This window comes from Suricata suricatta, chromosome 9 (genome assembly GCF_006229205.1).
Source record: "Suricata suricatta isolate VVHF042 chromosome 9, meerkat_22Aug2017_6uvM2_HiC, whole genome shotgun sequence".
Lineage (NCBI taxonomy): Eukaryota > Metazoa > Chordata > Mammalia > Carnivora > Herpestidae > Suricata > Suricata suricatta.
In genome coordinates, this window is record NC_043708.1 from 112,894,402 (window position 1) to 112,921,872 (window position 27,471).

General features: G+C 44.0%; 1 protein-coding gene across 3 annotated transcripts in view; it reads left to right on the plus strand.

Moving 5' to 3' along the window:
• The window catches only part of SCAPER (S-phase cyclin A associated protein in the ER), a 515,685-nt gene that overhangs the window by 479,298 nt on the left and 8,916 nt on the right, over positions 1-27,471 (plus strand). For all 3 annotated transcript variants that reach the window (XM_029951067.1, XM_029951068.1, XM_029951069.1), the window contains one exon: positions 5,786-5,935. In XM_029951067.1, coding sequence (XP_029806927.1) covers positions 5,786-5,935 — 150 coding nt within the window. The remainder of the gene's footprint in view (positions 1-5,785; positions 5,936-27,471) is intronic.

A 27,471-nucleotide genomic window follows, 5' to 3' on the forward strand; every position in this document is an offset into this window, starting at 1 on the left:
CTCTCCAGGATTGGGACATACAGAGAAAACTACAATAAAGGAAATCACAATACACACCATTTATTACGCTACTATCTTCTGGGAACTGTTTTAGATATTCTACATATGCTTTCTCACTTATTCTCTTGATAGCCCTGCAAAATAGTATACCCATTTTGCAGATGGGAAAGCTAGCAGTTAAGTAATTTGCCCAAGGTTACATATGGCTGTGCCAGGACTGGTACCTATGATTTTCTGAGCCCAAAATCTGTGCCACTCTACTGCCAATAAACCTTCTGTGTTGATTTCTTCATAGAAAGGCATCATTATCCCATCAACTGTTAAATATTAAGGAAAGTCTTACATAAACAGAACCAAAGTTAGATAAATTGTTTTGATTGATGTGACTTTCTATGGATAATTTAACTGATTTGTGTCCAGTGTAAAGTGCATGTATAGTTTTATGTGCACACCCCTATAAATTAAGTTTTTATAGCAAAAGAAAGAAAAATTGCTTTATGCTATAACACCAGACTGTCAGCTTAGAAATAGATTTTTTTTCATGTAGGAAATTTAATTTTCAAAAACACTGAACCTTTGAAATAGAGCAAGCCCCAAGGAGTAGACTTTCTCTTTCAGTTTATTAACTGTCAAGTGATTTCATTAAAAAAGGAACAAACTTGGCAGATGATGAACCCATAATTTAGATGAATTGCTTTTCTCAGAGGGAAAAAGGTTATAGAGATATAAATGTATGAAAATGGTGGTCTTTGGCCATTTCCAGCTAGAAGAAATGCTTGTTTTGTAGCTGATGACAAATGTGGAATTCTTGTCTTTCTGTCATTTTGTTCACAACAGGAAATTAGTGAGTAAGTTGTATCATTGGATTCAGTATCTTTCAACTTGGTAAAGTTAGTTTGTCCATCACAAGAACAGAACTTTAGGACTAATGTACTTCAGTTTCCAAAGCGATTGAACACTGTAGTCTTAGATGGCAACTACATAATGTGTAAAGTTCTGAGAGTTTACCGGCACACCTAGAATAGGAGGTATCTGCTCCAGAAAATGCCAGTGATTCTTGCCTCTGGATTAACATAACATCTGTGTTTTATGAAGACCCAGGCCCATTGTGTTCTGTGTGGAAACAGCTTAGAAATCAGGAGACACTAAGGTTTTGTCCTCAGAACATGGAGACCAGCAGTCTACCCATCAACTAGTCCAACTAGAGTGATTTCCTTTGTTACCAGAGATTATGAAAAGAAAATATCTAAAAGCTATCTCTTAGCATCCAGTTTTATAGGTCTTCTGACGAGGATTTATACTGCTGCAGGGTGCTCCACATCATAAACAAAAGCATCTGTATTAAGTCAGCCATTCAATCAGCCCATCTTAAGTGTCGGAGCCCAGATCCATGCGCTCCCCACACCATCCCTGAGAGTTCATAGCCTGGCCAGCCTCACTCGAAAGGAATACCACCGAACTCCAACCAGCCCTCCTCCCCTAATGGCCTTCAGGCACAGTGGCCAATAACATTAGAAAAATCAAAAGCTTATTTCAGGCACAAATGGCAAACTAACATAAAGACCAAGGTTCCTCCTCTCCAGCTCCTTGCTGCATCCAGCCTGAAATGTACCCCCTATTTGAAAAAGCAGCAGGGAAGATACCAGAGTGACTCAAGAGTGTTCGAGCCTTTCTGTTTTTTATTTTATTTTTGTAATGTTTATTTATTTTGAGAGAGAAAGAGCGAGAGTGTGCAAGCAGGGGAGAGCAGAGAAGGAAAGAGAATCCCAAACAGACCCCCAGCTCTCAGCACAGAGCCCCATGCGGAGATCAAAGTCATGAACCTGTGAGATCAGGCCCTGAGCAGAAATCAAGAGTTGGATCGGTGCCCCGTTCAAGCCTTTCTTAGAATCAAATGCCCCGCCTCCCAAGTAGAATGCCCTTTCCTGGCTGGTTCCCAGTAGTTCTCCAGTACATTTGCTTCTTTCCTCTCTGTGCTTCTTGCAGCTCTGTATTTCTTTTAAGTCTCTCTTTCCTGTTTTTTTTCTCCTGTTTTCTTTTATCTTAGTCAATTTGGCCATCATTGTTTCTCATTCTCTCCCCAGACACTGTTTCCAGGTACTCTTTTCCCCTTAACAAGTGCCTGGACCAGGGAGCTCACAGGGACCTCCCCCAGGCTGCCATCCTTTCAGGACTCAAGGTCCAGCTCATGGTGTTACTCCTCATCAGCATGTCAGAGACCCACATGCACAGAGTTTCTAGCATCAGGGCCTTCAATACATCTACCCATGATTACCTTATTGTTCCAGTTACTTTCATGCATTAAAAAAAAAAACTTAGTTGACAATGACCACTTTATTATGATCACAGATTCTATGGGTCCAAAATTCAGGCAGAGCTTATCACAGTAGGGGTGGCTTGTTGCTTGTCTCTGATGTAGGGCTTCAGGTGAGAGGCTCAAATAATGAGTGGGGGCTAGGGGGTGGGGCAGGTTGACACAGATAGCTGGGAGCTAAAACTATCTGGAGGTTCCTTCATTCTCTTGTTCAGTGCCTGGGATGACTTAAAGACTAGGTTCACCAAGGAATGTTGGCCAGAAACACTACATGTGGCTTTTCTGTGTGACTTGGGCTTCTCAAAATGACACAGTATCTGGGTTCCGAGTAAGTACCCTGAGAGAAAGCTCCCAGAGAACAAATAGTCCAAAAGAAAAAGAAGCTGCTTGGCTTTTTATGATCTTGCCTTACAAGTCATATAGGTACCTATCACCCATACTCTTGGTTAAATCAGTCATAAGCCTTCTAGATTCAAGGGGAGAAGGCATAGGCCCCACCTCTCAGTGGGGGGACTGTCAAAGATTTATAGGCATTTTTTGAACCACTGTACTCAGTTTAGCAAGCTAAAGTAAATCATCTGCACAAATATCACTGATGTAAATGCATATCTGATCAAGCATGCAATACTCAAGTAAACATAATACAAATACACAATACTTGCATTGTAAAGCAATGAGAGTTTGGGAGAAAAGTACTATTTCTATGATAAATATGGTCAGAGAAACTCATATTCTAGTTCATCAAGACAACTTACATGTCAAAAGTGAGATTTCAGGGGCGCCTGGGTGGCTCAGTCAGTTAAGCATCCACCTTCAGCTCAGGTCATGATCTCACGGTTCCTGGGTTCGAGCCCCACGTCAGGTTCTGTGCTGACCGCTCAGAGCCTGAAGTCTGCTTCAGATTCTGTATCTCCCTCCCTCTCTGACCCTGCTTGCACTGTCTCTCTCTGTCACTCAAAAATAAATAAAAAACATCTTTTTAAAAATTGAGGTTTTAGGACCTATGTTAATAAAAGACAGGAAAAAAGATTTTAGGTACAGTATGGATCCAACCTCAAGAAAAAATATGGAGGAGAGTTTATGAATTGCCTGAGTGGGTCAAAGAAACTGAAGAATAAAATTGAAATGAGATAAATAGTCTGACCTGCTAAACAGGATGATGTAAGACATGTTGACCATTTGAGTCCCAAAGCATCACAAGAATGCAGGGCTCTAGTAGGCATCCTCATCAAGCCTTTGCATCTGGAGTCAGGCCAATGTGACTGTGAGCCATTATACCACCAAGTTTTATGACCTGAGAGAAGTTATTTGAACCTTATGGGTTCAGTTTCTCATCTGTAAAACAGAGATTAAAAACACCTACCTCACAAGTGTGAGGATTAAATGAGATTATATAAAGGCACTGTCCTAGCTAGCACATAGTAGGCCATCAAGAAATGTGGACTCGGAGCGCCTGGATGGCTTAGTCAGTTAAGCATCTGACTCTTGGTTTCGGCTCCAGTCATGATCTCACAGTTGGTGGTTTCGAACCCTGTGTCAGGTGCTGACATTGCAGAGCCTGCTTGGGATTCACTGTCTCCCTCTCTCCCTCTCCTCTGCTCATGCTTGCTCTCTCTCTCTCTCTCTCTCAAAATAAATAAATAAACATTAAAATTTTTTAAATTTTTTTTAAATATGGACTGACTCAGCTTCTGAAGATGAATAATTTACCCAAACTGTTTTGCAGAGGTTGATTCAGAAAGTTAACTTTTGAACGCAGCTTCCCCAGTGCCCCTCCGCACTTGGGTGAAACCATAAATCTGGGCGCTTGTTTTGTGTGGAACCCATCATAAGCTAGTAACAAAAGGTTATCCTCTAGAATATTTTCTTAGCTTGTTCCATTTCATTGTATACTAATAAGGCTGTCAAAATATTTTCCCCCTTCAGCAAAGAGTCTGATTTCACTGTGAATTCATATTGGCACCAGCGGCCTCGAGATCCTGGATATTGTATATTCCATGCACTTTGACAGATTTTACAATTGAAGGTGGTCTCAAGAAACAAATCAATGTACTGACTTGGCAATTAATTCTGGCTAAAAAGGAAATATAGTTTCCTTGAAAAATTGGTTTAATTTTTATATTCAAACTTACATGCCCCTTGACCCGCTCTATCAGTGAAGGTTAAACAGAGGGCACTGGGTCACAGCATGCTGGACACAACTAATTAAATAGAGGCTGAGCTGAGAAGGTGTCACTACTTGATTTAAAGGAACAGAGCCCCCCTGAAGCCTCTTTGGGGCTTGAAAAACATTTTGTCTCAGGGCAGTGAAACAAGACAGAAGGCACTCTTAAAATTCAGCGGTAATTTTATTTCAGCAATACTCACTAACAGGACTGTGTTTCACCACTGTTCGGCAAAGTGAATTCATTGAAACTTCCAAGCTGCAATGTATCTGACCTGGTTCAAGGCCGCCAAGACCTCAAATCAAGAGATGAGTTTCAAACGCTGCCTTTTCCCACAGGCCGGCAGTGGGGCTTCATTCCAGTGTCGGCTGCGAGTGTGCTCTGTAGGCTTTGCCTCTCCCCTTTGCCCTCCTGTCGCTCTGTCTGTTTGACATGTTTATTAAATAGAAGCTTCAGGCTGCACAGACAGACACAGGCTCTCCTCCCGCATCGCCCACAACAGCCCTTTGCCTGTCTGGGGAAAGGATCCCAGAAGCCTCATAGCTGGAGAGGAGGGGCGGGGGGCATCATGGTTTGTTTTTTGGGGGAGTCAGGGTGTTGGGGTTTTTTTACATTCTTTTGGGAACATTGGGTTTATAGAGCTATTTACTTGAATAATAACCCAGTTGTTATTTATATTGCTTTCCTACTTGCACATAAGTAAATAATTAGAATTGTATTTTTATCCTTGTGTTCAATAAAATATTTTCTTTTAGAAAATGTATTAGAAGTTAGCTAAATGGTAGATTCACAGGAGAATTTTAGCATTTTTATATTTTTCCAAATTTTCTACAATGAAACTTTTTGTACTATGAGAAAAAATAACTTCTTAACAAATGGAATAAATAAGTATGCTTTAGGTGGATAGTGTCTTGATCCAAGAGGTAAGAGTATTTCTCCATGTCTCTTTTCAGGGTAAATGTTGCATTGATTATGGTCATTTATTAGAGAAAGAATCCTGAAAATGAACCATGGACTGAGGGGGGAGGGGGAGGGAGGGAGGGGGTGATGGTCATGATGGGGGGCACTTGTGGGGAGAAGCACTGGGTGTTATATGGAAACCAATTTGACAATAAACTATTAAAAAAAGAAAAAAAGAGAGAGAGAAAGATTCCCCAAACTGAACTGTCAAGCACAATGCTCTAGAAATTCCCTATGCTTTTCCGGCACTGTGGCAGAAAGCACACAGGGTCCAGTCTTGCTTTGTGATTTGCAGCCCTGCCTGTCCCTGGGATGGGGAGTTCTAACTGCTCCTTGTCTTCGTCAGTCTGTTGTAGGGGCAGAGGGCTTGTCCCTTGCCTTCCGGCACATCGCCAGCTCTCTGCTGGGCCACTGCGGCCAAGTCTCCTGTGAAAGCCTCCTTCATGAGGTCATCGTCTGTGTGGGCTACTTCACTGTCAAGCACCCAGATAACCAGGTAAGAGGCCCCAGACAGTTCCTCAGGCTGCTCCCCCAACACTGAGAGTGTGAGGTATTGGATTGAGAAAAGGCAGGCTAGCCTGCTGGAACCCATCTGTCCTGCGTGAGGCCCGTTAACCAAGCTCCAAGGGCACCTCTCTGCCTCATTCTACCCAAAGAGATTTGATAAGCACTAAGAGTTAGAGTTATAAAAATAAAATATTTTTAATAAAATATTCAGTACACAAGAGCATCTACTCTCTTACCACAGAGGCTCTGATATTCTATCCATATATTTGTTTCATTGTGAGAGGTACAGTGCATTTTCAGTTCAGGTCACTTTGCAGAAAGCATTAGAGACGGGTGCTTTATGGAAGCTGCTCTTGGCACTTGGCTTCTACCTAGTTCTACCTAGATTGCTTCAGGGGTGCTAGGTGGTGTTGGAGGGGGGCCTGAGAAGGCAGGACTTGGACTTCTCCCTCTTGAGTCACTCAGAGTGGTTTTGCTTTTAACTCTTTGTGTTATGTGGTTTCCAAGCAAAATTTCATTTGTAAGTAGCGCTCTGCTACTCTAAGAACTTGGGAAAACTGTGTTACCAATTTTGTAAAACAATAATAATAACAGTAACAATGAATAATAATGAGCACCTTATTTCTCTTCATTTTTAAAACCAGAGTAATGGCATAACTAACACATCAAATGTTCCTGACAGCCTCATTTATCTAAAACCTTCCACAACCTCAGCTGTATGGATTCTGCTGAGAAAAAGGCCTTTGGACAACCCTTAACCCTCACTTCAAGCTTAATAAGTTTCATTTGAGGAACATCTCTAACAACTGTGCTTACTAAGTTTATTAGCCAGCGGCAAACTAGACCAGGGCAGGCGAAGGACAGGAGTAGAGTGACAAAAGCCCAGTTCAAGGTGAGAGCAGAAAAAGAAAAAACAAAAATAAGGCAAGTCCGAGAACTCAGAAACCACAGCTATCTGGATGAAAGGGTCACTAAACCCTGTATTTATTTCCAAGAAGATTCTGAATGCCCCCAGAGCTAACTTTGAATGAGCTTGGAGGAGAAATGTATATTCTTTGCATTCCCTTTGAAGAAGGTTGAGGAACATGCAGTCCATTCTAGAAAGAATTCCATGATTAAAATATAGAAAATGTAGACCAGAACAAGTGTCATACATAGAAAAGTTCCTCTTTTCCAGACACTGGTGCCAGGAGGACAGATCTTTTTCACCCCCCTTCCCACCACGGGAACATTCTGGAAGTCCTTTCCTCTTGCTACCACCACCCAGGTCCCAATGCTTTGTCCTTCTTATGGACCAGGCCCAGCAGGTTCATGAGTGTTCTACAAGCAGCTCTCACCACCGAGACAGCCACTGTTACCATCTTGGCAAGTTCCCTTGCAGTCCCTATTCTGTGAATACTTTTTCCAGTTTTATTGAGATATAACTGGCATTCAGCATTGTATCAGTTTTAGTGTACAAAGTGATAATTTGGTATGTGCGTATTATATAAGATTATTACCACAGTAAGTTTAGTTCATATCCACGAATTCACATAGTTACAGATTTTTTTCTCTTATGATGAGAACTTTTAAGAGCCACTATCTTGGCAACTTTCAGATGTATGTATGATATAGTACTAGTCATCATGCTGTATACTACACTCCCCAGAACTTAGTTACCTTACAACTAGAAGTTTGTACCTTATAACCACCTTCCCTTTCCACATCCCCACCCCCCATGAATACTTTACACAGCTGAGATCATACTGTTACATACACTTATATCCTACGTTATACACTTAACATTACAGGTCTTCCTCTACTTACACTGGGCTTCTACCCCAATAAACCCATCAGAAGTTGAAAATATCTTAAGTGGAAAGTGCACTTAATACACCTAGCCTATTCTCAGGATGCTCAGAATATTTACATTTTATAGTTGGGTAATATCATCTAACACAAAGCCTGTCTTCTAGTACAGAGTTGAATATCTCTTTTAGTTCATTGAATACTGTAGTGAAAGTGAGAAACTGAATGGTTCCTGGGTACGGAATGGTTGTTAAGTGAATCAGTTGTTTACCCTCATGGTCGCGTGGCTGCCTGGGGGCCGGCTGAGAGCTGCCGCCACCCAACATCACCGCTAGCCTGGGAAAAGATCAAAATTCAAAGTATTGTTTCTACTGAATGTGTATCACTTTCATAAAATTCAAAAATCATAAGTTGAACCATCGTAAGTCGGACACTGTATCAAAACCATTCTTTGTGAGTGTCTATAGTGAAGTATAGTTGACACACGTGTTGTGAATATCATTTTTATCAGCTGCAGGGCTTTATCTGTATACACAGCCCATGGTTTACCAAAAATTTTCCTGTTTTCTTTAATTTTTTTATGTTTATTTATTTTGGAGAGAGGTGGGAGATGGGGGCACAGTGTGAGTGGGGGAGGCGCAGAGAGGGGAGAGAGAGTCCCAAGCAGGCTCAGTGCTGTCAGCACAGAGCCCGATGTGGGGCTCAAACTCACAAAACCATGAGATCATAACCTGAGCCAAGATGAAGAGGCGGGGCACTTAATTGCCTGAGCCACCCAGGTGCCTCCAATTTCCTGTTTTATACTTAAGTTGTGTATCATGTATCATGACGCTATCTACTGCACTTGTAAAGAGGTCATCTGTGGGTGTGATAGTATTTTGCTGTGTTACGGTTCTATGGCAAGAGATCAGCTCCTTCAGCACATCCACACTTGGGGATAGTTTGAAACTTCTTGCTGGTTTGATGAATGTGCTGAACTCAGAATTGTGTGGGATTTCAGAGTTCTTCTGCCAATGCCAGATCACAGACTGATCATTTCCTGAAGATAGAGCACACCTCCTAAGTATCTGTGGGCTCACCAGAGTGAATGGGAAGTAGGGTCCGGGGAACCGGCATTTGGGGATGGCACAGCAGAACTGACTGGGACTTGGTGACAGAGCAGTGACTGGGCACATTGGGACAAGCGGAAATAGACTAAAAGGGCAGAGAGAGCACCGGGCAGCACAAGCAGGATACAGGTGCACTACAGCTTGTCATCTGGGAAAGAAGACACAGCAGTGTTTGGAGATCATTGTTGAGAGATAAGCTCACTTAGAGGAAGAAATTAGAAAAGGAAAAAAAGCCAGATCTTCTATTTTGACACCTGGCCTCCCTGTAAGATTGAATATTAAACTGGACATCCACTTCTGACTTGAGGCAAGATCAGAGAAATCAGTTCAGCCCCAAGGCAATTGATGAAAAGCAACCATCTATGAGAAGAAAGCATCTGATAAAAAGTAGAGGAGAAATCAGAAATCGAAAGAATTACAGTAATTGTCAAACACTGAGACACTGCCTCTTACAGAGATGTGGTTTCTAAGCATAACCCTGATAGCTGTAAAATCGTTGATACCGTCCTTCCTGTCTGGTGTCCTTTGGAGCTCACTGGCACTTCAGCAGGGATGTAAGTCCAACAGGATGTAGTTCTGCCTCACATACATGTGAGAGATTAGGATTTGAAGAGGTGAAGCAAGTTCCCTAAAATGATATAAAGAAATGCAGGGATATAAAGAAAACTTTAGGTCCTGGGCTGGTATAAATGAGTATGTTTCATGAACACAAAATTGACGACAGTCTAGCAAATAGAAGGCCTGGGTTCCAACCCCCGCTCTGCCACAAGCTGTGTGATCTTAAATAAATCTTTCCCCTCTTCAAGCTTGAGCATGTATATTGGTTCTGGAAATGACGGTGGTGATAGTGCACAATACTGCAAATGTACTTAATGCCACTGAATTGTAGGCTTAAAAACGGTTAAAATGGTAGGTTTTATATTATATATATTTTACCACAATAAAAAAATGTTTTTTATTTAAAAAAAAAGTGGATTGTTTTAGATGACCTCCCTGTGAATTCCATGAGTCCATGATATTTTAAAGGCTAAGATCAGAACCACAGACAGAAAGCATTCTGATCTCATGAGGACTCCAGGCCATTTTGTGGTTTTTCAGATGCTCCTTGCGCTACCGCGGATCCTGTCAACATCAGACGGCTTCATTAGCAGCCCGCCTGCTCCATGGCAGGGAGTCCTTAAAACTGCATATACCCTGGCTCCCCATATTAATAGAGGGGCTCTGCTGACAAAACCAGCAAGCAGAGACTTAACAGGTGAAGTGTCAGGTGCCTTGTTCGGTGAAGCCATCTGTAGCCTCAGTTGTTTGACCCACATCAAAGGGTTGTGCTCGCCAGCTCGTGCTGGGCTCCATGCCATCCAACTGCATGGCAGGGGCTAGGGAGGGGAGAAATAGCCTCAAGCGTACCAAGAGGATAGTCCACAATATCCCTGTGGAATTGGGGAGTTTTCTGTAACTAAAAAACTGATTATTTCATTCAAAAAACTTGTTTTACTAAATTCCCTTTCAAATCTCCCCAGTAATTTATCAAGTGAATGTTTGCCGAGGGGATGTGGTAAATGCAGCTTTAAGGTCATAGATTCATGGAAGCTTCACCTGGAAGGGCTCTGAAACATCTAGTGCAGCTGCCTCATGTTACAGGTGGGAAAACTGCGGTGTAGAGGAAGGGGAGGAATTGCCAAGTCAAGAACTGGCACACCCCAACTCACAATGACAGTCAAGTTCGTGCCCTTCCCACCTCTCTGTTCTTACGAAAGTGAATGTATTTAACCCGATGCAATTCTCTAACTCAGAGGAATTTCAGAAGAAATATTATGATGCTCAATTCATTTAATGCCTCTGTATCATTAGTCAGAAGTCATGTTAATTTGCAGGTTCTGTTTGTCCACAGTGGATCCTTTATTTTCTCCTGGGGAAACAGCTTGTGTCTTTATAAGACAGGAGATTTTGAACTCCTGCTACAGCCTAAGGCTGTTTTATTAGGTAATTGCTTTGCATAAAGGATTGGCACTTTTTATTTGCCACCATTTAGTCTATTAACTGCAAGGACTGATGCCTCCGATAGTGAAGATGACTTCAGGAGAGAAACCTGGATAACAAAAATAAAACCCTATTCTTGATGGCCCCGATCATGTTTCTTATCGGGTTGCAGTTTCTAATTAAAATGTTTTTTTAAATCAAAAACTTCCTAGTATTTTATGGCAATTTCATGACTCTTTCTAAATCCCTTCCCATTTAATTATTATAATGAACATAATTAGTATGTGCTGTCAGCCCTTCACTTTATTTACATTTTATATTGAATAATTAAATGTGGTCTGATAATTAAATTAACTCGAATGACAGATTATTTGACTGCCTGCATATTACCGTATTGGGAATAAGCACCTTTGCATATTCATTTTAGTTAGTGACTTTTTCATTTGGAAAGACCCCATGGGCCCCAGCTATCAGACCAGAGTCTCTTGTGGCGGTTGAAAGGAAGGATCCCTGTGGCCCACCCTCCCCCATCCAGCTTCTCGGCAGAGAAGTCCTTGCAGATTCTGTGGCCATCTGCCCAGCACTGGACCAGAAGCTCTTGAATGCTTCCGGGGAGATCAGAACGGGCGGGTAAGGCTATGGATGGTGAACCTTTTGAGACTAGATTTAGCCTGAGCTGGGTGACCTGCATTTTCCAGGTCTTTTGTAATTTGATGACTTAGTAAGAAAACCTAAACGTTCATTGACCAAACATATCTGAAATCTATCTATTGTACTCACCTCAGACGTTTCCCTCCAAACAAAGACAGGTCGCTTTCCTAGCTGTATACCATGTGCAGCTGAGGCAAGCAGACGGTTTTAAGGGGGTTTTCCAAAGCCCCAGCTCAGCCTTTAGAGCTTTCAGAAGGGACCTAATTCCTCCTCAAACATTCTTAACATCACTCTGTTTTTCGCAAAGGCAGATGGTCCCAGGTCACACCCACTTGGTAAACTCCCCCTGCCCGGCCGGTGGGAGCCCCTGAATGGGGTCCACCGGGGTGGGCTCAGCGCAGAGTCTCCAGCATTTGAAGTCTTTCTGTTCTCCCAGTGTTGGCAGCTCGTTCTTCAGCTGTCACACAAGCATTCACCTTTCTGCATTATCTTTCTTTGTGTGACAGATACAGTTCCTTTCATAAAATGAAAATGTATCACATTTAAGGCGAGCTTAACAATTTCAACAATATAACCATTTTGGAGTGACTCTCTATATTATAGTACCAAAGAAAAATGTGGGATTTTTTTCTCCCAAAAGAGAGCAATAACTTTCCTAATTAAACATAACTTCTGCCTAAACATTTAACATTTCTAGTGAGTGGCCCAGATAGTATTAGGTTGGAGAAATTTGCCAGTTAGCAGTTTGGGCTGATTGTATTAAGTCGCCAATTTCACAGAATCCACGTAAAAGGCACCTTTGACTTTGCTCGTCTCCTTGGATGAATTCTCCAGTGCGAGGGTAGTTGGAGGTCCCACATGCTCACAGCATGTAAGCCCCCTGAGAGGCGGTGCTACCAGCGCAGCTACTGGTGCCCCCGCAGCCCCACCACGGAGGCCGCTCTTCACCACTCAGCACTAACACTGGCCACGGGTACTTGTGGTGAGCCAAGAAGGGAACATTCTTTCCCTTGTGACTGAGATGGCTTCCTGACTCGGGCAGTTCCCACAGACCCTCCCGTCTGTGGTCGATGCAGCAGTAGTGAGGGTGGCACCCGAATGGACTCGCATCTTGAATCGGTCTGCAGCTGAAGCCATCAGCTCGCTCTACACTGGTTCTACAAGTCAGATGTCCTAGAGGATAGGAGCATGGGCTCTGAAATCAGCCGGTATGGAGACTCCCATTCTGCTCTGTACCAGCACTGTGACCTTGGGCAAGTTACTGAACACAGAGCCTGACTCCTGGTGAATGCTCACAAAAGGCAGCTGTTGCTACCGCTGTTTGCCCTGTAATCAATACACCTGATTCGGCAGTAGGCTAAATTCCTAATTCTGACTTAGTGAGCTGAAACAAACAGGATCGTACAAATAAATCCTTCCTTTACCAGTTTTCTCAGGTTCTCATTTTTGAGAAACTCAGATCCAGAACATTCCAGTAAAATAACTGTCATGAAATCTAACATTAAAACTTTGAAGTTGAAAGCTAGCCATAGCTTTATCCCCATTGGACTATGAAAAGTTGGGATCCCAGGAAGGCCCTTCAGCAGTGACTGTGAGACCAGTAGCATGAGGAGGGTCATTCTGAGGGCTAGTTTAATTTTACTGCAAGGTGGAATGAACTTAATCATTCCTTTCTAAGTTTCATCCCAAGACTAGACAGAGCCATGGAAGACACACAAGAGGAAGCTAAGAATTAAACCGTCAGCACCCTCTTCCCAAGGTACCCAAACCAAGACCCCCTGAACAGGATGAATCCTGTCAGGGCTGCGGTGTGCACAAACCTCAGTCATCCTTGCCCCCTTGAACATCTTCTATTGGGACATCACATATGCATAAGAAAATGATGCCAGAAGGAATATTTTGTCCAGAATTTAATTCCTGATCATGATAATTCTAATTTTTCTGGGCCTGCCTTAGTCTTCAGTCACAGAGGGACCTTTTTCATAAATCACTGAGGTACATTATAAAGAATTAATGTGCAGTGGAGCACCTGGGTGGCTCAGTCTGTTGGGCATCCAACTCTTGATTTCAGCTCATGGGTGTGAGCCCTGCATCGGGCTCTGCCCTGAAGGCACAGATTCTAATCTCCCTCAGGATTTTCTCCCTCCCTCTCTCTCTGTCACTTCCCAGCTCGCGCATACAACACTCTTTCTCAGAATAAGCCTTTAAAAGTTAATGTGGCATCACAAAGAAGAGACCACTCCTGAGATAGGAAATTTTATTAAGATCCTCAGTAGTCGCAAAAAGCCCACCACCATGGAACAAATGCTGCTAGATCCTTTTCCAGCTGCAAAGCTGAGTGACCCTGGGCGAGTCACTGCCCTTCTCTGGGCTTCACTTTCCTATCTGTAAAAGAAGAGTGATTTTGAAGGGCCCCTCCTACTCTGAGAGAGGATGAAGTGTGAAGTCAAGGCCAGACCAACATAAGAAGACAGACTTAATCGTTTTCTAAAATAGTAATCACAAATATTCCGCTCTAGCCACAGCTGGTCTCCTTGCTGCTCCACCTCGAGCCTTTGTTCTCAGTGCTTTCTACTAGAAGACTTCCCCTCAGGAATCAGCATAGTTTGAGAGCTCCCAGACGCTCTCCTCAGATGTCGTGGTATCAGCCTTCTCTGACCACAGTACCAAAACCAGTTATAGAAGCCCCACGGGCACTGTCTCCCCTTTCCGTTACTTTCTTTTCTTCACACACTTACTGCCTCCCACCATGTCTTTCTTTCGTCTGACCCCTCCCCCCGCCACGTCCAATCCCACTAGAACGTAAGCCCCTTGAGAGCAGAGTCTTGTGTCCCGTACCTGCAGCGGTGCCTGGCACATAGCAGTTACCTAATAAACATCCGTTGAATGAATGGGTGTTGAGATGATACATTTCTCCTTAAACATAATACTGCACAAAAGGTAAAAAAAAAAAAAAAAGGTCTCCGATTTTGAAAGAGCACTTCTATTTTACTGACCAAACCTCCTGAACTGACTTCTAGCCAGAAATCTAAGAGCCATTTCTTTGGCACTATGGGTTACTTATCTTCGAATCTGTTCTGAAAGAAATGCTTCATTTTGCTTTTGCTGGAGCCAGTAGTTTTGACATCCAAAGGAAACTACCGTGTTTAAAGGTTTGGCACATATTGTACTTGAGAACAGAGTGGTGTGTGAGAGAGAGCTTTGCGGTGGGTCACATCCTAGGGTGATAAACAGGGCCGGGCTATCCTGAGGGTTGCTTTTGCTGACTATAGCTGAGAGACTACAAGTTCTAGCTCACAGGGTTGTTTTGAAGAGTGAATGTCATCCTTATCACTTGGGTCTCAGATGTCACTCTCAGCTATGACAATGGATGCCTGCAGGGTCTTTGCTCACCAAGTTGGTGGCATTCTCATGGCAAATCTACTCTGACTTATGATTTGGTTTTTAAAAAAAAGTTTTGGGGGCACCTGGGTGTCTCCTTTGGTTAAGCATCTGACTCTTGATTTCAGTTCAGGTCATGATCTCACTGTTTGTGAGTTCAAGCCCCCGAGTTTGGCTCTGTGCTGACAGCATGGAGCCTTCTTGAGATTCTCTCTCTCTCTCTCTCTCTCTCTCTCTCTCTCTCTCTCTCTCTCTCTCTCTCTCTCTCCTTCCCTCTCTCTCCCCCCTCCCTCTCTCTGCCCCTCTCCCACTTGCTCTCTACCCCTCTCCCACTTTCTCTCTATCTCTCTCTCAAAATAAATCAAAATAAACTTAAAAAAATAAATTTCTTCTTTAAAAGAAAGGTTTTTGACAGGTGTGACCCACTCTAAGAAAGCACACTGCAGGGAAACCTATACTTAAAGACCCCCAAACCACCATATCATTCATTTTAATAACATTTCCTAAGGGCCTCTTTAAATGTTTATCTTAAATCTCTTCACATGTAGTTCCTTTGGGAATATGCAGCTCTAGCGAGCCGTCAGATGCTGCACACCCCGTCGGAGAACCCCGCGGGGGAGACCCCTTTCAGGGCAGCAGCCCACAGGCAAGCCTCTGCTTCCAGGCCTCACTAGTATGTCTTTACAGCTCTTTGAGAGGCACATGGGCAACCTAAGTTCTGGTGTCAGCTCTGTGATCCTGGACAAACCACTTACCTTCCTGGGGCCAGTTTCCTCATCTGTAAACTAGGAAAACATCACGGCGTTGTATAAATAATAACGACCAAGCACTTGGTGATTAGCACATTCCCTGGGCCGGAACAGATGTTGACTGTGATGTTATTGAAGTGATCATTGTCTCCCTCCGGATTCCCTGCTCTTAGTGGGAGAAGCCCTGGAGTGTGCCCTCAGTAAGCCCTGACACATGATACCAGCTTGGATAGGCCATCTCTGCTGTCAGAGTGTTTCCCCACCCATGGAGAAGCTGCAGAAAGCTCTGTGCGTCCCCTGCCTACGGGATTTCTCTGTGGATCCAAAAGATGTAGATGCACCAGGGAGTCTGCTTCCAGATGCCTCTGGGCTGCTGCTCAGTGCACTGCTCTGGTGTAGCTGCGGGGGGCCGGAGTGGGGGGGGTGCTGGGAGGGTCAGTCCGGTTCTGGCCAGCTGCCAGCTCCCCTTCCTAAGGTGCATGCCTCATGCAGCTGGACATACCTGACAGGTGACAAACATATGCTTGTCTGGATGGCCGTGAAGGAGAATCTCCACTTACCACTTTGGATTGGAGAAGTAGAAGGAAGGGAGACCTCACACCCAGATCAGTCTTTTTGGTACAGATAATTGCTAAACTGAAAACACACCACAGAGATCAATCAGAGGTGCACTGAGATTGTGTTAGGAAAAGAAACTGGAAAATGGCTCCCATGAATCACTGTGAACATTTAATGGGTCTTAATTGGAACCTTATCCTACTGTACTTAGAGCAGAGAGATGAAAGCAAGAGAAATCTGAGAGACCATTTATTTCACTCGAGAAAGCAGTAAACTGAAACTACAAAAAGATTTGACTACTATTATATTTTTATGATTAAATAAAATTGTCATAGACTGGTGCTGGGGAGCCCATAAATGCTCCATGGAATGCATCCATGCTCTCTGACTGCTGATAGGATGTGACCAGAAAATCTATCAGCCTGTGCTCTGCATTTATTAACCCTGCTGTTCTTACACCACCCAAGGTTTGACCCAAGCTCTCCTCACAGGAACAGTCCAAAGCCCACTTGGAATATTTGTGTTTTAAGGCATCATTAAATGCATCACCCACTCACCTCCCTACCCCCTCACACACACACACACACACACACACACACACACACACACACACACAACCTTTTGGTCTGTGATTCTGTGATGGACATAATCTTTCCAGTATTATGTGCGTCTGTGGGTAGGTGTGTGTGTAATCATAAGTTCTCTTTTCTCAAAGAAGCGACTTTAGGAAATCAGAATAGCTACTAATTGAGAATTTTTGGGAAACTTGTTTTGTATAATGACTTTTTATTTATTCTTAAGAATAAGCTTTTTTCCCCACATTTAAATATAATATCTGTGTGGGTATAGGCAACATAAGGTGCTTAGGTGTGTGAATGCTTGTAGCACAGGATTATATTATTTCTGCAAGTTCATGGGCCTTTGGAGACCATTTAGTCCAACCCCCCTCATTGCCAAAGAGGAGTAGGACTTGAGCTCAAAGTCACTGGAATAAAGCCTCCTGAATATTATCTAAGGCTTTCTGTGATTAGCCTTCCCACTCTCCCTTCCCCCACTCTATGGTAGATGGGACACAGATAATGCAAGTAAACAGAAAACCCAAAATAAAATAGTCCCTCAAAGTATGATGATGAGGCTGTGTCATTTATAAGGTCTGTGCTCTTTAGACAAGTTTCATTCTCAAACATAAATTAAAATGGAGCAGCACTTTTGAGTATAGTCCCTGACAGATTATACAGTCCATGACTTTAAGGTGAACCAAGTGTTTGAGATCATCTAGCCCAATCTTCTTGTGCTGCAGAATGTGTTTGAAGGGAATCTAGAACATGCCTCATTTGAAAGGTAGCTCTTCTCACAGAAGAGACAGCATGAAAGAAGGAAAAAGAAACTCTTAACACAGAACAGAATGCTGGAGATGACTTGGGGAAATGCCAGTACTGTGAGCGCTGTGTCCATATGAGCATTCATCACTCACTCCTTCTTCATATCTCCACTTTTGCTAAATGCCCAGCCTCTATCAAACCATGTGCTGGGAGATGCAGAAATGAATACAACCTAGATCCTGTCCTGTGAACCCACAGCCCTGGAGCAGTGCTGTCAGTGCAGAGACTCAGTCCTTCCTTCATCAAGCACCCAGTTAGTGACTGCAGCGGTCCAGGCACTGTTCCGGACACGCAGGATCCAGTGGGAAACGACATAGACAAAGCCCCAACCCTCAAGTCGCTGACATTCTTCTGTACATTCTGACCGGAGCTTTGGAGGCAGGGGAAAGAATAAGAGCTAAGAGTGAAGAAGCAGGCCAGGCCCAGGTCTTGAAGGGACCTATGTGCTAGATCAGGAACTTGGGAATTTCATCTCTGGGAGATGATGAGAAGCCCCTAAATATTACTAGCAGGAGATGATACGTTCAAAGTATGTCTCAAAGTCACTCCAGAAGGTGGAGAATAGGAAGGTAGGCATTAGGACTTTTCTGCCGGAGCCCGAGGATTGAGCAGGGGCCCCTGGTTCTGAAGCGTCATTCTAACCTGCACAAGGACATTTGAGGAAGCAGCCTGCCCAGATGCCTCTTTTGCATCCTCCTGCTGGTAACCGACTTCCTGAGGAAGCAGGGAACAGACCAGTCACTCACTTGCTTCTCACTGAGTTTCCCTGGAGGGACACAGCAGGACAGCCACTCACCCCTTACTACATGAGGAGACCCTTGTTTCTGGAGGATCACCTGCTCTCCAAAGCTTGTGAGAGGCCACACCCCCGACTGCTGACTTCAGCCTCTCCTCCTGACCCTGGCTGCTCTCCTCCCTTTTTCCCTCCTTCCCTTCCTCCTTGACACTGGGCTGTTGCTTGACAGCAGTGAATCCCTGGGACCACTAGGAAAGAAGGCTAGAGCTTAAAGGGCCTCTCACCCACACAGTCTGCCAAGATCTCCGCATTTAATCTTAGCCTAGAAATCTATTTTATGGCAGAAGCAAGTTTGGGAGGAGAGAAACTTATGTGCAACGCTAACCAAAGAACTGTATGTTTTCTCCGCTCGGAATCTGATTTGCTTATGTATGTGGACAGACTCTCCAAATTTTTCTCCTGTGATATTTAAATAAAGCCACTTCTACACCCCTCCCTGCTGTACCCGCAAGGCATCAGATGAGAGAAACAAGGTGTGTGTGTTGGGCGCATGCCATTTTCTTTATATGATTTGTAGAGGTCACTGGCTTCCAGGCCCCTCCTGTCAGGTTTCTGTCCTGGGCCTGGGCTTTGGGTCTGATAAGATTGGTCAAGAGTGATGGGGACAGAGAGGCTCGGCCTGGCCACCGTGGCTGCTGCCTCTTCACCCCAGCACTGTAGCAAGACCAGTTTTGTGGAGAGGAATGTAACGAGCCCTTTGTTTCTGTCCTGCTAAAAAAAATAGTCTTTGTTCCAATGATTTACAGACTCTCTCTGCTGTCTCTTTTAATGAATTTAGATGTCTAGACACCTATTTTTGCCCCTCTGTTGAGTACATCTTGTCTCTGACAAGAAAATGAGAAAAGCAAAACAAGACTTCTTCAGCATTAAGAATTCACCTTGGTGAGATTTAACTATGTGTACACACATCTGTGCGACTGTGTACTCCACTCCCTCCACCGCACTGACCGACACCACTGGTTGGACTTTAGTTTGACAGACCGGCGCACAAGGCTTGCTGAAAGAGGCTGCCCCTGACCCACCCTCCCCTGCTGTCTGTACTGTTGTGCCAAGAAACTGTCAAATTCCATAGGGTGCTGGCCAAAATACCCAGTTGGTATTTGGATATTCTTGCATATCCAAAGGTGGTGGCCCCCAAGGCCCTTGAAGGCCCTGGCCTGAGTAGGCCCAAGGCCCTGATGGGGTGGCTATAGGCCGCCTGGAGCTGGATTTAGGAACCAGAGCTCAGTCTTCATTCATTCAGTCCCCTAATACTTATTAAGCACCTGTTTCATCAGCCACTGGGCTAGGCACCATGCCAGATATTAGGGATATGGCAGTGATAAAAGGGGCATAGCCCCTGTCCCTACAGAGCTTACAGCCTAAAGACTGTTGAAAACTGAGGATTTACATCTGTTCTGTCTTTGCCTACACAAGTGTTCATAGGTGTGGAGCCAGGCAGGGCTATGTGTGTGGTTCTGTCTTTTGGTCCATGGCAGACATAGGGCTGGGGTCCTGAAGACAAAGGTATTTAGAAACTTGCCAGTGGGCATTCTGAAGGGGAAAAAATGCAGAGCTTTCTAAAACCGCTCTTGGAATTCCTCCTGAATAAGAGGGAAATTCAGGATCACTCTTAGATCTTAGCAAAATCAGCAAGATTCATAGAGTATAAGTAGGTAAAGCTGAACTTAACCATTTTCTGTTTTGTTTCCTTGAATGTATCTGATTTCTAGAGAGCGGAAGATTTTACGATAATACACCATGGTTGTATCTATGATCGACAGGTAGACACATATGTACATATTTGCCTACATGGGCAAGAAACTGCTACCGAACTTTTTCTAGCTTATTGCTATTATTTAATGTCATGGTTTTGGTATTGTCAGGGAATGAGTTCATATAAGTGAACTTTGCAGATGACCAAAATTACCTTTAAAACATGATGTTTATTTAACATTAACTATTTGTGATCATTGTTTAAATTCTTTTAATGTGTATTTATTTTTGAGAGAGAGAGAGGTAGGAGAGGGGCAGAGAGAGGGAGATACAAAATCCAAATTAGGCTCCAGGCTCCGAGCTGTCAGCACAGAGCCCAACACGGGGCTTGAACTTACAAACTGTGAGATCATGACCTGAGCCGAAGTCGGACACTTCACCGACTGAGCCACCCAGGTGCCCCTGTGATCATTTTTTAAGTATTATAATTTCCTGGGGCACCTGGGCAGCTCAGTCGGTGAAGCATCCAACTTCGGCTCAGGTCATGATCTTACGGTTCATGAGTTCGAGCCTCGCGTCCAGCTCTGCACTGATAGCTGAGAGCCTGGAGCCTGCTTTGGATTCTGTATCTCATTCTCTCTTTGCCCCTTCCCAGCTTGCATTCTGTCTCTCTCTCTCTCTCTCTCTCAAAAATAAAAAACATTAAAAAAAAATTTAACAATATTAGTTTTTAGTATTTTAATACATTATTTAAAGTGTAGAGTACTGGGATGCCTGGGTGTCTCAGTTGGTTGAGCGTCCGACTTCAGCTCAGGTCATGATCTCACAGCTCATGAATTCGAGCCCTGCATCAGGCTCTGTGCTTACAGCTTAGAGCCTGGAGACTGCTTCGGATTCTGTGTCTCCCTCTCTGTCTGACCCTCCCGCACTCATGCTCTTTCTCTCTCAAAAATAAATAAACATTAAAATAAAAATAAAAATAGGGACGCCTGGGTGGCACAGTTGGTTGAGCATCCGACTTCAGCTCAGGTCATGATCTCACGGTTCATGGGTTTGAGCCCCGCGTCAGGCTCTATGCTGCCAGCTCAGACCCTGGAGCCTGTCTTCAGATTCTGTGTCTCCCTCTCTCTCTGACCCTCCCCGGCTCACACTGTCTCTCTCTCAAAAATAAAATAAAACAGTTAAAAAGTTTTTTTAAATAAAAATAAAAATAACACGAACTGTAGAGTAAGTAAAGTAATGGTAATGGGTTATAATTAATATGATACTTTACTACAATATGGTAATTTCTCAAAACCAACTGAAAAGGGTAGGGAGATTTAGTCTTTTACCAAGTAGTTCCAGACAACTTTTTGAAATTTCATTTCTGCTCAAAATAATTTTAATTCCCATCTCTTCACTTATTAGTGTCAGCTGATGCTTCTTCCTGTTGTCAGCATACCTAATTGCAGCAGTCTCCTGATTTGCTGACTCCAATCTATTATAGGCCAGAAAACCACGTTTATTAGACTTGCTTCTAAAACATGAATTGGTAGACTGAATTGGAATTTTCCTGTGAGTACCTGACATGGATTTCATGGAAAGACCAGGCACTCTTGAAGGCAGGGATGTCTCTGACTCATCACTACCCCACTCCAGGTGCCTCGTACTGCACTTGGCCAGAGTAGATGCTCAGTAAACATTTGATGAATAGACTAATTTGTCTGCTCGGAGGCCTGCTTGCTCACTTCCTGGTTCTGGGCTGAATTCCAGGTAGTCACAGTTGGAGGAAAGGGGCCCTCTGGGTGAGGCAAGGCTGCCTATTTTCCATCTGTGCAAAGGATGGACTCTCCACATGCCTTCCCAGCCATTCTCCTTGGATCCCATAAAATGTGCACAGCGGTTGTCCTTTTACAGATATGAAATGTACGCACTCTCCCCAGGCCCACTGCATTTCTAGACCCGACTTATGACTGCTCAGCACCCCACCTCCACTTTGCTTTTTTTCTGTTTTCAATTTAAGTGTTGGGAAAAACTATCAGGTTAAACCAAGGATTAACATTATATTATACATGAAAGCGTTTGTTTCAAAAGTATAAGACCAGCTTTGCAGGCACTCAAAACGCAGAAGATAGCCAGCTGCAAGGCCGTCACAAGCCAGTGCTCACTGTATGGCCACGGGTCCCAAAGGCCCGCTCCCGAGAGTCTGGCTCTCTTGCCGACCCTCTTCTCTTTCAGATTTTTATGTCTGATGATTTGAAGCAAACCCCTGGCACCACCCAGCAGGGCCAAGAACTGGTTATTTGATACCTCGCCAAGCAGAATATAGATTTTTGAAGAAAGGCCTTTTGTGTTGGTTTAATCTGTGTTCGTCAGTTGGTGTAGTCTGTGCAGACTGGCGGTGTGTCATCCTCATCTTCATGTGGGCTGGCAGAGGCGTGCAAGAAGCTGGCTGGCAGCCAGTCATGGGAATGAGCTCAGGCCTGGCGACAGAGAGCCCCTGTGCCCAGGAAGGGGCGGACTCATGAGCCTGATAGCCCTGGATGGGTCTGGGAGGTGAGAAGCCAGGACTCAGTCTTAGTTTTCCAAGCCCAGCACCACTAGTGACTGGCTGGGGGACTTGGGGCAAGTCTCTTGAACTTTCTGAATGTTAGATTTCTTCTTATAAAAGAAGAAGTCTGCCCACTTTCAGAGAGTATTGAGAAACTCAGATAATGTAGGTAGAGGGACTTTATAAACTATTGAGCACTGTCTCTGCCAGTAACAGGCTTTATGTTGTGGTGGGTGTTGCTGAGGTTCTAGCAATGCAGTGTCCTAGATGACTTTGGATTTCTTCACCACTCAGTACCCACAAAGGGAGGATCGTCTCCTGACCCGTCCTTATATCCATGCTAAGGAGCCTTGAATTTGTGCTCAGGACCCTGAAGTCCCCAAGTCTAACTTCCTTCTAGGGTAGAAGACAGCCTACCGCAAAGTTTATTACTTAGGGATGTCTTAGTAGTCAGTTTGGGCTACAATAACAAGTACCACAGACTGAGTGGCTTCTAAACAAGACAAGTTTGTTTCTTAGAGTTCTGCAGGCTGCAAGTGTGAAATCAGGGGGCCAGCCTGCCTGGGTTCTGAGGAGGTCACCCTCCCAGGTTGCAGACTACCAGCTTCTGTATTCTCACATGGCAGAAAGAGCCCTGAGGCTCCCTGGGGTCTCACTTACAAGGCCCTGTCCCATTCCTGAGTTCCCTCCTCATCCGAATCACCTCCCAGAGGCCCCACCTCCTGATGCTGTGACACTCGGGGTTAGGGTTTCAACATATGAATGGGAGAGGGACACAAACCTTCCTTCTATAAGAAGGGACTAGGTATGTGGACCTAAGGCAACGTGGTGTGAAGGTCATTGAAACTGCCAAGTTACAGAGGACAGATACCACATGTTGTCACTCATAGGTCTAACAGGAGAAACCTAATAGGAGACCATGGGAAGGGAAAGGGGGGGAAAGAGTTGGGGAGAGAGAGTGAGGCAAATCAGGAGAGACTTTTGAATGCTGAGGGCTGAAAAGGGAGGGGGCAAGGGGAAGGGGGGGTGATGGTCATGGAGAGGGGCACTTGTGGGGACGAGCACTGGGGGTTACATGGAAACCAACTTGGTAATAAATCTTAATAAAAATAAATAAAATATTTAAAAACCCACCAAGTTGGATAATGGCATCTATATCTAATAAGAGATGTGGTATGATTCTTCCCCAAAGCAAGTCACAGATGAATTTGTGAACCAGGAAGCCTCTGACACTTTGATTCACTCATTTCATAAATCTCACGTGCCCGGCTCTCTAGGAGCGCAGTAGAGCACACAACAGTTAAAGACACAGTTCCTGCCCTTTTTGAACCAGGAATTAAGCTACACAACTTAGATTGTAATAGCTGCTGCCATGTCTTTGGGGGTGAAAAGGAAAGGCTGTCTCTGGCAATGCCGCCTGGGTAGACTTCCTGGGCTTAAGGATTTCCTTAAGTGCTTCGAGGGAAGCTCATCCTGGGTCTGAATCAGGAGCCCACAACACAAGCCTATTAGCTTTAGCTCTTCCTGCTCTGCTTTTAGATTGACAAGTCTAGTACAGCCTTAAGACACACACACACACACACACACACACACACACACACACACACACACACACACAGTAAGCTAAGCCTCTCTTTCTCTGTACCACTTACCGGTGTTTCTTGGACCGTGCTTATGCTGGGATTTTCTTTTCAGAGCTGTCAGAATGCACTTCCTACCCCACTACCGCAAGATCCTGGCTGGCATCCCCAACTCTGTTTGCATAGCTCTCTCCTATGCAAGCAGGGCCAGGGAGTGGCCACAGGAATGGCTTCCCGGGTAGCGTGAAGCTTACTGGTGAGTCCCAGACAGAATGCAGGGCCTGCTGCTGCCCGACCCCCATTCCGATGAGGGTGGGATGATGGAAAGTATTCAGTAGGCCTCATCCTGGGAGGGGATTTGTGGTCCTACAAGTATATGGAAGGCAGATTTGACAGGAGCAGACTTGGAGCAGCAGAACTGGTGAGCTAACCAAACACTCATAACTAATAATGTTTTTCACGTTGTGGTCACAAACTCTGCCTCATTTGCTCCTCACCTAAACCCTGAAGGCTGCCATCTATCTCTTTTTTTTTCTTTTAATTCCAGTGTAGTTAACAGAGTGTTATATTAGTTTCAGGTGTACAATATAGCAATTCAACAATTCTATACAGGACTCTGTGCTCATCATGGTAAGTGTACTCTTAATCCCCATCACCTGTTTCACCCATTGCCCCACCCACCTCCCTGCTGATAACCATCACTCTGTTCTGTATAGTTAAGAATATGTTTTTGGTTTGTCTTTTTTTCTTTGTTCATTTGTTTTCTTTCTTAAATTCCTTGAATGAGTAAAATCATATGATATTTGTCTTTCTCTGACTTCTTTCACTTAGCATAATACACTCTAGCTCCATCCACATTGTTGCAAATGGCAGGATGGCTGAGTGATATTCCATTGTATATGTAGGCATCTTCTTTATCCCATTCATCTACTGAAGGACACTTGGGTTGCCTCCATAATTTGACTATTGTAAATAATAATGCAGTAAACATAGGGGTGCATGCATCTTTTCGAATTAGTCCTTTTGCATTCTTCGGGTAAATACCCACTCATGGAATTACTGGATCATATGGTAATTCTGTTTTTAATTTTTTGAGGAACCTCCATACTGTTTGCCAGAGTGGCCTCACCAATCCGCATTCCCACCAGCAGTGCAAGAGGGCTCCCCTTTCTCCACATCCTCTCCAACACTTGTTGTTTCTTGTGTTTTGGTTTTGTGTGTGTGTGTGTGTGTGTGTGTGTGTGTGTGTGTGTGTGTGTTGTTTTTATAGAGAGAGCACGTGTGAGGAGGGGAGATGGGGTAGAAGGAGATAGAAAATCTTAAGCAGGCTCCACACTCAGCACAGAACCCAATACAGGGCCCGATCCCACAACCCTAGATTCATGATGTGAGCTGAAACCAAGAGTCAAAGCTCAACCAACTGAGCCACCCAGGATCCCCTCTTGTGTTTTTGATTTCAGCCATTCTGACAGGTGTGAGGTGCTATCTCACTGTGGTTTTGATTTGCCATTCCCCGATGTTGAGTGATGATGAGCATCTTTTCATTGTCTGTTGGCCATCTGGATGCCTTCTTTGAGGATGTATCTATCTGTTCATGTCTTCTGTGCATTTTTTAATCTGATTATTTGTTTTTTCAGTATTGGGTGAGTTGTATATATTGGACTCACTATTTGACTCACTAGTCATATTTTGGATACTAAACCCTTATGTCATTTACAAATATCTTCTCCCACTTGATTGGATGTCTTATTGTTTTGTTTATTGTTTCCTTCGATGTGCAGAATTATCTATCCCTATTTTTTAGAAAGGATTCTGAGGCTCAAATTAGTTAGCTAACCAGAGCCAGGCTTAGAGCCCAGGGCTATCCTTGAGCCTGTAGATTCGTGGCTTTTGGCCACTGAGAGATAAGTGACCCAGTCAAGTGTGAAATATATGAGGTTAAAGAGGGTAGTCTTTCTAGTGAAACAGTATTCTGACCGGGGGCAATGAGAAATCAGAGCTGTGCTATAGATTGAGTCATATACCCCCTAAATTCATATTTTATACCCTAACCCTCAGTGTGACTGTACTTGGAGATTGGGCTATTAGAAACTACTTATAGTTAAATGAGCTCTAAAGGTGGGGATGAGATAAGAGTGGTGGCCTCCTTCCATGTGTACTCACCAAAGAAAGGACTGATGGAGGTCTGCAAACCAGGAAGAGAGCTTTCCTAACCATGCTGTACCCTGGTCTTAGCAGGCTTTCAGGCTCTAGAACTGTGAGAAAATAAATTTCTCTTGTTCCTACCACCCAGTTATGACAGCTTGAACAGAGTAAAACAGGCTGGTATCGAATCTGGGAGCTTCTCCCCACCAAAAATTCCTCCACCAATCTAGCCCCGAAGGTCCAACCCACCTTCTCAGGGCAGCCCTCCACATTTACCTAAGAAGTAATCTCTCCTCCCATGGGGTCCCCTTAATACTTTAGCCTTTTCTATCTGATGACCCGGTCTCCTCTGTATAAATTGTCATTGGTGTATGCACGTCATCCCTGAGAGCTAAAGCTCTGTGTACTCCTGCAGCACTTGGCATGGGAGGCGCTCAGCAAGTGTCCACTGATTTAGAGCTTTTCCTGGCTCGCTGGCTCTCAGTGCACCAAGTTATACTTCACCTATATTTTCTACTTTGTAGAAAGCACAAGGGGGCCAGAGTCAGCAGATGAAAGAATCAATCCACTTGTCTGCTTCAGATTCCTTTGTAAAAAACAATTTTTGGTTGCGGGGGGCACCTGGGTATCTTAGTCGGTTAAGAACCCAGCTCTTGATTTTGGCTCAGATCATAATCTCCTAGGTTCATGGGTTCAAGCCCCATGTCAGGCTCTATGCTGACAGTACAGAGACTGCTTGGCCTCCTCCCTCTCTCCCTCTCTCTGTCCCTCCCCCACTCACACCCTCGCTCAAAATAAATAATTTAAAAAACATCCAAACATAGGAATCTAATTTTGAATGAGAAGGAATATATTTAAAGATTCAACACATTGGTCATGTTCTCCTTCTTTATTTGGGTACTGGCAACACAGGTATATTCACTTTATAAAAACTGAGCTATTCACTTTAGAGGTGTGTGTGTGTGTGTGTGTGTGTGTGTGTGTGTGAGAGAGAGAGAGAGAGAGAGAGAGAGAGAGAGAGAGAGATACTCCAATGAAAAGTTCACTTTTTAAAAAAATTTTCCACCTTGAAAACTAGGGAAACTGAACAATTTTCCCAGGGTCACACAACTAGTTACTGCCTGGAGTCAAGGCAAGAACCCAGATCTCCTAGCACTTTAGTTAGTACCTATTTTAAAATC